Source organism: Macaca nemestrina, chromosome 7 (assembly GCF_043159975.1).
Source record: "Macaca nemestrina isolate mMacNem1 chromosome 7, mMacNem.hap1, whole genome shotgun sequence".
NCBI lineage: Eukaryota > Metazoa > Chordata > Mammalia > Primates > Cercopithecidae > Macaca > Macaca nemestrina.
Window position 1 is genome coordinate 105,241,942 of NC_092131.1, and position 14,316 is coordinate 105,256,257.

At 40.1% G+C, this 14,316-nt stretch overlaps 1 protein-coding gene across 9 annotated transcripts in view; it reads right to left on the bottom strand.

The window, feature by feature from the left end:
• The window catches only part of LOC105488361 (AGBL carboxypeptidase 1), a 958,121-nt gene that overhangs the window by 512,930 nt on the left and 430,875 nt on the right, over positions 1-14,316 (bottom strand). Inside the window, exon 19 of one of the 9 annotated variants that reach the window (XM_024794913.2) lies at positions 1,558-1,746. The exons of the other annotated variants lie outside the window; for them this stretch is intronic. Within the exon in view, the coding sequence (XP_024650681.2) occupies positions 1,599-1,746 (148 nt within the window). The 3' untranslated portion in view covers positions 1,558-1,598. Of the gene's footprint in view, positions 1-1,557; positions 1,747-14,316 lie in introns of those variants that run through there. 9 annotated transcript variants of the gene reach the window in all.

Genomic DNA, 14,316 nt, shown 5'->3' on the forward strand with positions numbered 1-14,316 from the left:
AAAAAAACAAAAGATAGTAAAAATAAAATGAGTTTGTTCAAATCTAGGAAAAATTATTGGTGTAAATCCAAGGAAAGAAGAATCAGTGGAATACATGGAAAAAGAAAAGCAAATTATAAAATAGAAAAAATAGAAATCATCAGCAAATCCGAAATAATATTAAGAAAGGGACTAATGAATTAGATAAACATCTAATAGCTACTGGAAAAAATTATTTACAACAAAATCATTAATCAAGTTAAAGGAGGACACCATGTAAGTATTTAAGAAACAATGCACTAAGAAACTCTCACAACCATGAAAGTGTATACCCCTAAGAACATCACTTCAGAATACAAAAGCAAAAATAACTACAAGGAGAAATTGACAAAATCACAATCATAGTGAAAGTTAAAAAAAATACCTCTCACAGAAACTGATAAATCAAGCTGGAAAAAAACAACATTAGAGTTTCGTTTTGTTTTGAATTTTAGAAATTTTCTTGGAATGGGGTGTGTTTGTGTGTTTGCTTTTAATTAAAGAAGAATTCAATAAAAATTTTCTATATAAACATTGTAAATTAGCCATATACAAGCATTAAAAGTTGACCAAAGACATCAAAGAAAAAATATAAAAGCAGAAAAGGAGAAAGAGGGAGAAAGAGGGAGAAAGAAGGAGAAAGAGAGAGAGAGAGAGAGAGAGAGACCGGAGGGGGAGGTACAATTGATGCCAGGTTCAGGACAGTTGCAATTTTGGAGAAGCAAGGATGAAAATTGGATTGTGAATGGATTCAAAGGGGCCTTACATCTTTATCTACAATACGTTATTTATTTAAAAATAAAACCCTGAAGCAAATATGTAAAAGTGTTAAACTTTGTTAAATATTAGCATTAAGTGTAAGTGTGTTCCTTATATATCATTTGCACATTACTTTATGTCTGAATTATTTAATAAAACAAAACAAACGCATGAATAATAATGGCTCCTGATATACCTGTATAAAATGATAACTATCTAGACTTATTTTTTAAAGGTCCACGTTCTAGAATAAAAGCTGACATTTTCATTTAAAGCAAGGGTAGTTCTAAATAAAAGTACTAACTGAAAAATCCTGAGTCAGAGTTTATTATTAAACAAAAGTAAATAAATTGCTTGTGTTTCTAAGTCATGATGTTGATCGGTAGGTGATAATAAGTTAGGTCTGAAGAGACTGTCAAGATTAAGTTGACTGAGCAGAAAGTTGAGTTCCTTATCCCAGACTGGAGACATCACCCTCTAAGCACACCACTGTCCTGCAGAACATGCAAAAGCAGCATGGGAAGAGCCAGTGAGGAGAAAGAATGATGATACTCAATAGTCAACTTTCTTATGTTGAGGTGTGACCATAAGAAAGAACAGAACCACCTACAAAATTCTACTCTTTATAAGAAAAATCTTCTAGTAGGAAGGAGATTAGCTGTAACCATAAGAGTAATTTAATGTACAACAGACATGTCAAATGAAACTCGTCTAAAATAAAACAGGTCACCTTCTGTTACAAACATGACCCCACATCAACCATGCTTCATATTAACCACATAATAAAGTGGATAGACTAGAATCACTTTATAGCCAGTACCTCAATGATCTTTGGAAGAAAATACTCTTGATAAACACTTAGAGTAGAAGGTGACTCGTCTCCCACCTCTTACCTCGTGCTCCAAGGTCACAAGGGCTGAGATGTCAGTGAGCATCAAGGGTTCAGAAATGAAGGAAGAACCAGTCTGCCTGCAAAAGGGAGAGGTTTGGAAAAGAGATTTGTGGCTTCAGAAAAGGAGTAAAGAAGATGAGAAAACAAAGGAGAATGGAAGGATAGAGTGAAGAGAGGAGCCATGCATTGATATGAAGCTATATAGTCTAAATAGTCGGGGCAGTCAGAGGAGGGGGAAGTGGGCAAGGGGATGTTTGGGTGTAGGACTGTAAAGGAAGTAATTTTTCAAGCTTTCTTTCGTGGTACCCAAGACCACCATAAACTCTTCACTGGAGTCTATGATGTTTAGAGATGTGTCTGTGTATGTTTTGCAGGGAAAAGTGAAGGCAAGTTTTACATATGGATAAATATTGTGCAAAAACCCACAGCATTACAGAAGAAAGGGTGTGGACTCAAATAATGAGAACTTAAGCTTCATGAAATCTTGAAAATACTGGGAAAGCCTCAGACCTCCAAAAGTGAGGAATGTGAGCTCAAGACCCAATTATTCTGGCTCTCAGTGGGCCAAGAGACTCCACCTGACAAAAGGTTGTCCTCCTCTGTAAATGATGCCATTGTCCTTGGGCATGCTTGTGGCATCCACAATTTCTCTCCCCTTCATCTTTCACATTTTACCGGTTTACCGTCTCCCATGTGTCTTCCAAATGTCTCTCTACTCTCTTCCTTCAACCCCTTTTCCTCCCAAATACTCCTCCTCTTGTAGCCTCCATCTACCCAGCCCCCAAATAAGAAAGTGAGTGGCATTTACATCCATGTCTTTCTAAAGCCCCTGATCACCATGTTGTCTCTCTTCACCTCCTGAATGTTTTTGTGTGTTTTTTTGGTTTTTTTTGAGATGGAGTCTTGCTCTGTCACCAGGCTAGAGTGAGTGCAGTGGCATGATCTCGGCTCACTGCAACCTCTGCCTCCTGATTCAAGAGATTCTCCTGCCTCAGCCTCCTGAGTAGCTGAGACTACAGGTGTGCACCACCATGCCCAGCTAATTCTTGCATTTTTAGTAGAGGTGAGGTTTCACCATGTTGGCCTTTGGCCAGGATGGTTTCAATCTCTTGACCTTGTGATCCACCTGCCTCAGCCTCCCAAAGTGCTGGAATTACAGGTGTGAGACACCATGCCCAGCCTATATCCATCTCTTTCTAAAACCCCTGATCACCACGTTGTTTCTCTTCACCTCCTGAATGTTAGTCCTACCACATCTCCACTTTCACCATACTAGTTCAAGCTTCTACCTCCTCTGACCTTGAAATTGCCTTTCCCTGATCTTCTTCATCCCCTCTATACTACCCTCAAAATAATCTTTCTTAAGTACTTATTTTATCTTAACACACACTTGCTTAAAACTCATCAATGGTTTCCTATTTCTTTTATCATAAGGCCCAGTCTTAGCATATCCTACAGTTTCATCTTTTTTTTTTTTACTTTTGTCTTTTTTTTTTTTTTTTTTTTTTTTTTTTTTGAGACAGAGTCTGTCACCCAGGCTGGAGTGCAATGGCACGATCTCAGCTCACCGCAACCTCCGCCTCCCAGGTTCAAGCGATTCTCCTGCTTCAGCCTCCCATGTAGCTGGGACTACAGGCACATCACCACACCCAGCTAATTTTTGTATTTTTGGTAGGGATGGGGTTTCACCATGTTGGCCACGCTGGTCTTGAACTCCTGACCTCAAGTGATCCACCAACCTTGGCCTCCCTTTGCTACTACTAGGAGCCATACTGATCCATTTGCAGTTCTCTGTTCATAGTCCTTCAAATTTTGTATATGTGGCTCTGTGGGCTGCCCCCTCCTACCTAGTGGACAAGTCACAATCACCTTACAGATGCTACCACCTCTGAGAAGTTCCCTAAATACAGCTCAGCACTTTTCTTCTATATGCTTGCATCACTCCATGTTCATCTTCATCATAGCTTCCCTCACAATGAGTTATAATTCCATTTACACAAATTTCCCTCACTACCCTAGGAACACTTTGAGGGTAGGGATTGTGTTATCTTTAAGTCTCCATCTCTCATCCAAAAATGAAGGTAAAATCTACTTCCAAGGGCTATTGTGAGAACCAAGATAAATAATGAATGTGTAGTAATAGGCCAGTGCCTGGAACAAAATTTTTTAGAAATATAATTTCCCTTCTATTTTCTGTACTCCCATTCTTCCACTATGCTCCACATCCCCCGCTGCCCCCCGTCCTCCCCCCCCCCCCCCCCACACACAGCCGGAACTTACCCTAGGGCTTAAAACTGAGCATATCGTCACTAAATATGTTTGGAAGAATGACTAAAAGTTTCATTAATTTTGTCTAGTGCTTAACAGTTTGTGCAATGTTTTTACTCATATTAGCTGGTTTCATCATCAGTATAAACATATCCCCTCTCTTCACCCACCCTATCCAATCAACCTCTCTACCCCTGATGATTTCTTTACTGATTCTAAAAACCACACCCCTTCTGGCTGTCTCTTCTGTTGGATCTAGTCTGTCTCTTTCCTGGAAGCTGTAAGAATTCTCTCTTAACTTTAAAACTCTCTTCTGTTGGACTAGTGCCCTATACAATAGCCAAAGTGATCAAAAGTGCACTGTAATTGCTGTACCACATCCCTGCCTGAAAGCCTCACAAAATTCCCAGAGCTCTCTGGATAGAGTGAGGAAAGATCCTTTAACAACGCCTACAAGGCCCCTCATGACCTGGTCCTCACATGCACCTCCAGCCACATAGGCTACCACTGTATTCTTGTCTCTCTATGATCAAATACTGCTGAACCTTTTGGAAATTTCCACATATACCATGCTGGTTCACACAGCCTTGCTTCCTGTCATGCTGTGGTCACCATCTGGTTAACCCTTCTCTTCTACCCTGGCTTAATGACATTAATTTCCCTGGACCCTCAGACTGAGAAAAATACCCGTCTTCTGTATCCCTGTAAAACTCAAATAGAACCCCACATGCTCCATATCAAATTATATAGAACTCAGTCTTATATATGTCTGACTTCTCAATTCACCCTAGCCACTTAAGGAGAAATAAATCTATTTTTGTATAACCACAGTGCTAGACAAAGAGCCTAGAAAGAGTAAGTGCTCAATAAAATTCTGTCAGTGGAAATTGAATGAAGTGAATTTAGTGAGACTGGTGATACAATCATCATCCAGATTTCCTAGAGGAAGAGACTGAAGCTCAGAGAAGTTACAGAACAAATTGGCCAGAGACTTGGAGTCTGTTAAGTGGTGGAGCTGTGGCTGGAATCCACGTTCTCTTATTTCTAAGTCTATGCTGTTTTAATATAGCAGGTGCCACTGAGAAACAATATTTCAATATTCTCTTTATTTACATGATTTCACTTTAATCATGAAGTCACCTAACCAGTTTGCAATCAGTTTCCTTTTCTATAGCTCAGTGATAAAAACAGTAAGGCTAAATGGCAGCTGCCAAGATAAAGAGGCAGATTTCAAATCCTCACGTTGGACTTGTTCTAGAACAATGGTGTTGTTATGCAGATAAATTAAAAGTATCTGCCTGTAAAAAAAAATTCATCTCAACTTATCAAAGTAAATAAGCATCCAAAAGCAAACATTTCCCCACAACTAACCAGATATCTCCTGACCTCCTGCCCGTGTGAATGACAAAATCTTCCGAGGCTGCAAAAATGAGAGGAACCTTTCAGTGTAACTTAGCAGAGGTTTACAAATGGATTCATCAGAAGAAATTGCTAAAATGCCTACAGGTACAAGAGGTCCCATATGTTCCATCTACTTATGGATCCAGCAGGGAAAAATTAAGTTCTCAGAGTGAAGGCAGCCTGCACACACTCCAGGGATGATGAAAGAGCGAGAGGAGGCACCCATACCTAATTATGTTAATTTCAGCAGAGCTGCATCTGGAGTAACTTCTCAAGTGTAACGGTAATAGAAAGTATGAGATAAGGAAGGAGGCTAAGATGGCTCAGTGGGACCTCCTAGCTGCCTTGTGGGACAGTGGGCCCTCCGAAGCACTTTATGTTGAGCTGTTTGAGATAACACAAGGCAATCTGAGTGTGAATCCCTGGGTACTCCAGTATGCCTTTACCCATGCATCCACTGAAGAGGATAATTTTATGTTTTATTTACTGTTTCACTTTTCTTGCCTGTTGTTTCTTTTTAAGCATATAACTTAGGTCACCGATCAGAAAATACCACCCAGCAATCAAGAGAAGTTTCAAAGGCAGGCAGACTTTCTCTAGCTTTCTTGGCATCCCTAAAAGTGACATGTGCCCCATGCTGAACGAATGCTTCTTAATCATCTAGACCACAGCTCAGCAAACTTTTTCTGTCCAGGGCAAAACAACAAATGTCTTGGGCTTTGTAGGCCTGACCATCTCTCATAACTAGTTAGCTCTGCTATTGTCGAGATAAAGCAGCATCATGAATGAGTATGGCTGTGTTCTGACAAAACTTTATTTACCAAAATAGCGTCAAAGGCCAGATAGAAGATAATAGATCTCATCATCTATGTCATTGCTCCCTCTGGTTTTATTCTCAGAATTAAATCAGTTGTTTATTTGTATGTTTTTTGGCTCATTGACAAAAGTGCAGGAAAAAAATGACAACTTACCAATAGTCACATCAAGTCAGATAATGTATATGGAAATACTTGGGAAAATTTTACAAATATAAGGCACTATCATTAGCACTAGCAGATCCAACCAGATTTGACAGGAGTTCATTCATTCACACTTTTCATTGCCTAGGTATATTTTTGTGCCAGGCACTGCGAATATAAAAGCAAATAGAAGGCCTCTTATCATAAGGAGATTTTGATCTAGTCCCAAAGGCAAAGAAGCCAGGGCAGTGCAATGCCAGGGCTTATCACTGTAGCCAAATAATGGTTTAGACTCTTACAGATGTACTTTCCTTTCTTGGCCTCTTTTATCAATATCTTCTCTCCCCCAACTCCTGAATTCTTCTGCTATGAAGACTAGTTAGTCCAAGAAACTAAAGATCAGTACCTCATGATAAGGGAACAAAGAAATCATTGCTCAGCTCTTTAAATCCACAGTAAAATGATAGTCTTGAAAGCCAGATTTCAAGCAGAAGAAAACTAAATTTGGTTATTTTTTTTTTCCTATCAAGAGCAAACACTTGGTGGATTAATCGTAAAGACAGAAGAATGAATATTTGACTATAGGGAAATTCCTTCTGCAAAGGAAGAGGAAAGCCCTTCAATGCTTGTGAGAGAAGTTCAAGGAAGATGAACGTTTCCCCATCATTAGAAAGGACCTGGTAGAGAGGGGTGATGAGTCGTAGCAGTTGTTTGAAGCAAGGAGGACAGGTATGTATATATGTAGGGAGGAATAGAAAACAGGGAGGTAGAAGAGGGGATGAGGGGAGTGAGGGGGATGTGTCAGAAGGCTGAAGGGAGGAAACAAGAGGCTCTGCTCCCAATCATGTGTATGGCAGTGCAGGTGGTGCTGGATTGGAGGGCTGCCTTTGTGACCCCATAGATTTTATCTTAGGAACGCATCTGAGTCTTATGTCCTGGTACTACCTTACCATCATGTCACCCTCAAACTCTAATTGATCTATCTCCCTGGCTCAATCCATGGCTAGATTTACAAGACTGGAGCTGGGTCAGCTCCTAATAAGAAGCAAACATAGTTTGGGAGCTGGAACTGGACTTCACATTTTGGCAGCAATCTCGGGGGTGAGAAGGAAGGGAAATGCTTTTCAGTTGGGATAAACTGCATAGTTGCTGGATTACAACACAGAATATATATCTTCGGGTGACTTCCCAGCTGCAGAATCCTGGCTTCAATTAGAGACCTATATGTCTAACCATTTTATCATTTTTATACATTTAGGAGCTCAAGTGTTTGCTCTAGCAGGCTGCAGCTGGGTTGCCATCAACTCCCAGCTGTTGTTTAGCTGAAACACCACAACTAAAACTATGGGCTAGTATGACTGGAAACCAAATTTGGGGCTGAGTAGAAAAGTTCAGGATGAGTTAATGATGTTTAGTGCTTTTATTGTTTGCTTCGACCGGGTACACCCCACTCATTGAGAAGAAAGCAAAGGAGGGGAACTTGAAACTCATCCAGACACGTTTGAGCATCCCTGATATAAAACAGGCATGCCCTGCAGACCAGTGTTCTCTCAGCGACGTTCCATTATGCAGGCTTCTGGTTTTCCAGACTTTCCCAAAGTCACCAACTCAGAGACTTAATTCCAAATAAGATAGGTTCGACTGCTTAGAGAAAATATGAATTCAATACTCAACATTCAGTGCAGTGTTGTTGGACAACTGAAAGAAAAATAATATTAATCATGCAGTTGATTCCTTAATAGATAGGATTTAGGGGCTAACTAAATGCATCAAGCTTGCTGTCTGGCACTGGTCTCAGCCTTCTTGCCAACAGAGCTTCCATTTTCCTTTAGATTGAAGCTACTTTCCTTTAAAAAAAAAAAAAAGTCAGGGGACCTTTTCAAATTTTTAGCTCATTTCATTACCAGAGGTATCTCGATTCGTAAGAAGCATCTTTATGAGGCCCATATTATCCATTGATTCAGCCTAGTACGAAGGTGTTCCTGAGTTAATAATACCCCATCACTTATTAATTACTATTTTCACCATTGTTCTGCACATTGGCAAGGAGTCCACAGTATTTTCAGCACCACAGGATTAGGGCTTCACTTCATCTTCCATGGGCTGGGGGGCAGCTGCCTTTGGAGGATGGAGCTCCTTTTTCAAGCAAAGAGTTACAATAGGGAGAGAGAAATTTTCATGTGGACTGAGCTTGTTTCTGGACGAATGCTGCACCCTGTGGCCATCTCCTTGTGACGTTACCTTGCCATCCCTTTATTCCTGATTATAAAATGCTCTTTGTTGCCAGTTCTGGAAGGACAGGAAAGACTGAAACAAAAAAGAGCTGACAAGCCCAGGGGCTAGCAGGATGGTTAGAACCTGAGAATATTGGGCGACTACAGATCCTGGCCAGTTTTATAGCAAGGAGCGTGCAGCACCATTGGACACCTATGGGCTGAAATGAAGAGGATAAGCATCCAGCGGGTTACAGAAAGAGTAGAAGCTGGAAAGCTATGCATGCAGGGTTGGCATTCAAGACTCAAGCTGGGAACTCAGTCACTGATCAGGAATCCGTGTACAGAGGTCCAAGTCGAATAAAAGTGCATAGGCAAGAGAAGGGCAAATGCATGTAGATGGGCACAGCTGAGACCCAAGTGTCCATAAGCAGGGAGACATAAAAAGAGAGAGGGAGCATTTGCGCTCCAAAAGACACATGGAGATTCACTGTATTGGTCAATATCTCACAGGAATGAGGTTGAGAAAATAAAATTATAATAAAAACTCTGTAATATAAAAAAGGTAATTTCATCACAATTCTCAAGTTCTTTGCTCATGACAACTACTGCATGTATCTCTTTAATTCATGCAGCTGTTGCTTGCCTGCTCTGGGAAATGGGGCTGTGCCCAGGTGCCTGGGTTCTAAAGCCCAATCAGATCTCAATGTCCAGCCAGTGAGGCAAACATATACATGACCATGCTAAAATGTGACAGCAAATGTAGTGATGAGATTCACAAAGCAAAAGCATGGAATCATTACTTTTGCCTAAGTAGGGATTGGCATGGTGGAATGATTTAGGAAAGATTTTAGAAGAGAAGGGACTTATATCCTGAACCTAGAAGAATATGGAAATAGAAGGGACAAATGAGGGAAAAGTAAACCGGGCAAAAGGAGCATAAGCCAAAGAATCGAGAGCTAAGTATTCACAGCATGGATCAGAGCTAAATATTCACAGCATGGATCAGGAGTCACGAAGCCTTATAGAAGATTTGTCACATGCCAAACATTGCGCTAAGAACCCTCATACTTGATCGTTACTTTACGAATAGCACAAAACTGTCAGCCAGACATTATATAATTATCTCCAAATTAAAGATGAGGAGACTAAGCTGTGTAGAGGTTAAGCATCTTGACTAAGGTTCACATAGTTAGTAAACACAAGAACCTAAGTGTCAACCCAGTTACAGGTGATGCCAGTGCTCAGCCTCTTAGCTGCTATGCAATTCTACCTTTCTGAGTGTCTAATGTATTGGACTTAAAAAGAGGAGGAGAAGGAAAGGAGAGATGTGGTCAAGGTTTGTGAAGAGTTTTGGGTGTGATTTCAAAGTTTAAACCTTTAGACTGGGATTTGTCAAGGGTGTTTCTACAGGCCACCTGCATCAGAATAAGAATAAATTTTGAATGAATATATCTACAACACAGAATGAAAATTAAACATATCTCAATATGTTTTAGGAGTTTGCAAACTATGGTCCACAGGCCCCATCTAACCCATCATCTGCTTTTATATAGCCCTTGAACTGAGAAGAATTTTTACATGGTTGAGCAGAAATCAGGAGAAGTATATTTTGTGTTATACGAAAATTATGTAAAATCTAAAATTCAGTGTACATAAATACAGTTTTATTGTAACATAGCCATACCCATTTGTTTAGATATTGTCTGTGGCTGCCTTTGCACTATAACAGCAGAGCTAAATAGTTTCATCAGAGATTGTGTAGCTGCAAAGCTTTAAATATTTACTATAAGCCCATGACAGGATTTGTTTGATCCTGCACGCGTATTAAAAATAAGCACAGTTGTTCATATATAAGCAGTGAAAAATCATGGGTGGAATTATGCTGGTATTGGCTCTTAATGTCTTTTCTTTATTCAGATGTGGCTTTGAGCAGCACTCTTCAAACTTTGCACAAAGATCACTGACGATTCTGGTAAAATGCAGATTTGAATTTCACAGGTTTGGCATGAAGCCTGAGATTGTGCATTTCTAACAAACTCCAGGTGATGCCAATGATACTGGCCAATAGACCACACTTTAAGTAGTGACAGCTTAGCGGATCTTCTATTCCCTCCTGTTCAGGTGGCATTTAGACTGTTCAGGGATGGAGATGCTGCTTTGGCTAGATGTGCTCTGCTCTTCTCTCTGCAAGGAGTTCTCAAAGATGACTGAGGTTCAAAGGTAGTTTTCCAAAATCTTTACAAAGCATTAGCAAGTGGGAACTCGTAAATACAGTGACATATTCTAAGTAAAGTGGGGCATGTAAAAAAAGTAAAGCAGAGTGGCACAATCCAGGAAACTATTTCAAGTGTTTTCAATCACCTCCAATGATTCTGATCTGGCCTGATGTAAAGTTTTGAAAGAGTTCTCATAGCAGTTCTCTAGAATTCATCTCAGTTGAGTAACACAGCTACAGATTTGGAAGGAAACAGACCCCAACAGAGGAAAGAGATGTCTTGGAAGTTCTTGATAAGATATGGAATACATTGATAATAGGATCTCTTTTAAATGCATTTCATATTCGGGCAATAGCATTTCAGTGTGCCAAGGGTGAGAGAGTACTCAATCTCAGGCGAACTAAATGTATCGAAATGTGGAAGAAGCCAACCTGTTTCTATTTTAACACAGGCTTCCTTAAAGAATACCTTTGAGCTCAAGAGAGTCTTAGTCATAGAATCAAATACCACTCAGATTCATAAATGATCCCTTGCATTTTCAGTTTGGGAAAATATTAAGGCTTATCTGTTTTTTCTTTATGTTCATCTGATTAAAAAGTGGCCCAGGACATTATGAACACATGTTACAATAACTCCTCTCTGCCGGCGCACAGATAAAAATGATTCGTTGCTCTCCTCTGTGCAGTTCTTTCCACCTCACACTCCCTTCAAAATGTACAAAACCTGCCCTGCTTCTTTCATCTCCTCTCTCAGCTTCCCCTCACGGTTTCTCCCAAAGTCTGTGCGTTCTTGCAATTACAGGTTCTCAATTACACACACTTGTTACTTGCTTGAGGGGAGAGAAAGTATACTTCCTCTTTCGGCAGCTGCTTAAGCCAGATGTTGCACTGGCAGGCTGTGATTGGCTGGCAGATGAAAGAGAATGGCTCTTCATGGATAGATAAGAGGAGAGAGGTAAGCAAACCTATTTCAGCACTGAATCAGCAGGTCCTCATTAACCTGATTGGAAATGTCCTTCAAACTTGAACTAGAAAACAGGAAGGATATTGTCACAAGATCATTCAGCTGAATACTGACTGCTCCCTCCCTGGCTAAAATAGCAAGAAGCTTCATTTGGGGAGATCATAACAGTATTCAAGATGAGCTGGGATTCATTTAAGCTGCATCTGCATTGGCAAGCAATAATTGTAGGGATGCAGAAGTTTGTTTATTTTAACAGCTAAATGTTTGTGTCTCAAAAACCAATGAAACTTTTCTGTAATCACTTTGGAAATGTGCTTGAACCATTTCATCTACCCAAATCTTTCCATTGTGTTTCTCAGGCAATGACAATAGACAGTGATTGGGGCAGAGTTAAGTAATCATCAACTTTTCCCCCTGCCTCCTTGGAGCAAGCCTGAAACTGAATGAGAAATAAAAATAAAATTTTAAGCTCCCTAATGGACTGAAGGGACACCCTCTTGGTCAAGAGGAACTGCAGAGAAACCTCGGAAGATGAGTTCCTGGCCATGATGGGATGGGAGGTAGGACAAGCCTCATTATACCTCCCTCACTAACTGCCATTAGGCTTTTTTTCCTGGGGGTTAAATAAACCAGCCTTTTGGAAAGACCGGATCCACCATCAATATCAGCCAAACCCCTGACATCAACCACTTTAAACTGCCCCTCTCTTTTGTAGTTTCAGCCCAACTACCAACTAAGATTCCTTCCTGATAAGAGGCCATCAACCATGAAGTGGTTCTGGCCAGTCTACAGAGGATGCACAGTAAGGGTTTTCATGTTCTTTGCTTCACATTTTTATGTCAGAGGACTGAAAACTGCACCTGCAGATCACGCCAGTGCTGCCGTATTTTGAACATGGGCCCCATGGAGAGGCACGCAGCTCAATTGAGCATGTACATGTTTCTCCTTTTATACATATTCATGACTCCTCCCCTAGCTTATAAATACATATATTCAGCCACCCCTCTCAGCATAAATTTTTGTTCCCTTTTCTTCTCCCTTGAAGTGCCTGTTTCTGGCTTCTGGCTGGAGGCTATGTTTCCCAGCCTGTCAGAGTGGCCACCCTGCATATTGTAATTCTTTATGAGAAATACAGCTCTCCTTTCCAAATTTATGAACCTTGTCATCCTTCATTTGACATGATGAGACATACTTTGCTTGGCTGATGAAGCTTTTGTTGCAATGATTAAGAGCATGTAAAGCAAAATGATTGAAAAAAAAAATTGATCTATGTTGACTGTGTATAGACCCAGTTTGGACATTCTGGGTGGCAAGAACATGACTATAAGACACAAAGTAGGTGAAATATGCCAAGGTTACATGTAAAACTACATTTCATTTGTTTTCTCTTCTCCTGTTATGCAGGTGAGATGAATTGAAGTAGACGGTCTTCACACTGCTTCTTAATATAAAACATGAAGGATCCAGCCAGGGTTTCAGTGCAGTTTGTTTTAATTACAGGTATCAAAAGTCACCAGATGAAATAGGAGGAGAAAAAAGCATCTCATTCAGAATAGATTATGGGAAATCATTATTTTTTTAATCCAATGTAGAGTTAATCCTTCTAAAAGATTAGACATTTATGGCATACTGGCCTGGCATCTGCAGCTACACTCCTGGGGATAAAGCATGGCAGAGGCCATCCATCTCCATGCTCTGGGCAGGAGTCGATAATAATAATAATTAATAACCATTTGTGCTCCCTAGCTCCCTTCAACTGGGATCTCAGAATATTTTACTGACACAAATTCATTAAGCCTCAAACTGCACCTGGGCATTCAGGAAGTACTTGAAGGCTAGCCTTGTTATTATTTTATATTCGTATTGCATCTTTCCTCCAAGGAGCTGAAAAGGATTACAAATATATTACCAAAGTAGGTTAACTCATCAGAGTTAAGAGTCAGGAACACATTGCTTCTGTCTCCTTTGCACAGGAGTTCCTAAGCTGTGAACGATGAGTAAGGCTGGGAACACAGCAGACTACTGGACTTATCTCTAGCAACATCTATACATTACTTTTTCTATTCAATGTTTAACCTCTCCAGAAGCAAACATGGCTTTCCTCTGTCATTCCACTTCTCAGCTATGTTAAATGAGTCATTCAAGTAGAACACAACCCCTTCTACTTCAGTCAAGTCTTGAGTCAGAAAATATCTATCAGAGATGCTAGATGGGGATTTCAGAAAGGTGAACAATAAATGAGGTGACCGCCAAAGTTCTCTCTAGTTCTAAGATGATGATTTGGCAGAATCTGAAGAAAATAAAGTGCAAAACAGGTAACTCTGAGTTACCATTCCATTATAGAAATTAATACTGAATGAACAATCAATAGTATAGGAAAAGATTGGCAACAGTGCAACAGTTCACGGCACTGTTCTTAAGACTGGAAAACTGGAAGCAAGTAAAATTCCAAAAACAGCACAGTCATGCCATAAACATAAGCAACACAATTTGGGAAATTATTAGTATGCACTCATTGCGTATGCCAACCCAAGCTCAACATGCCTTAGGAGTCAGAGATAGAAGCTATAAGAATAATAAAAGAACCCAGAAAGTCCTGCTCCCAGAAGGTCACATATTCAATA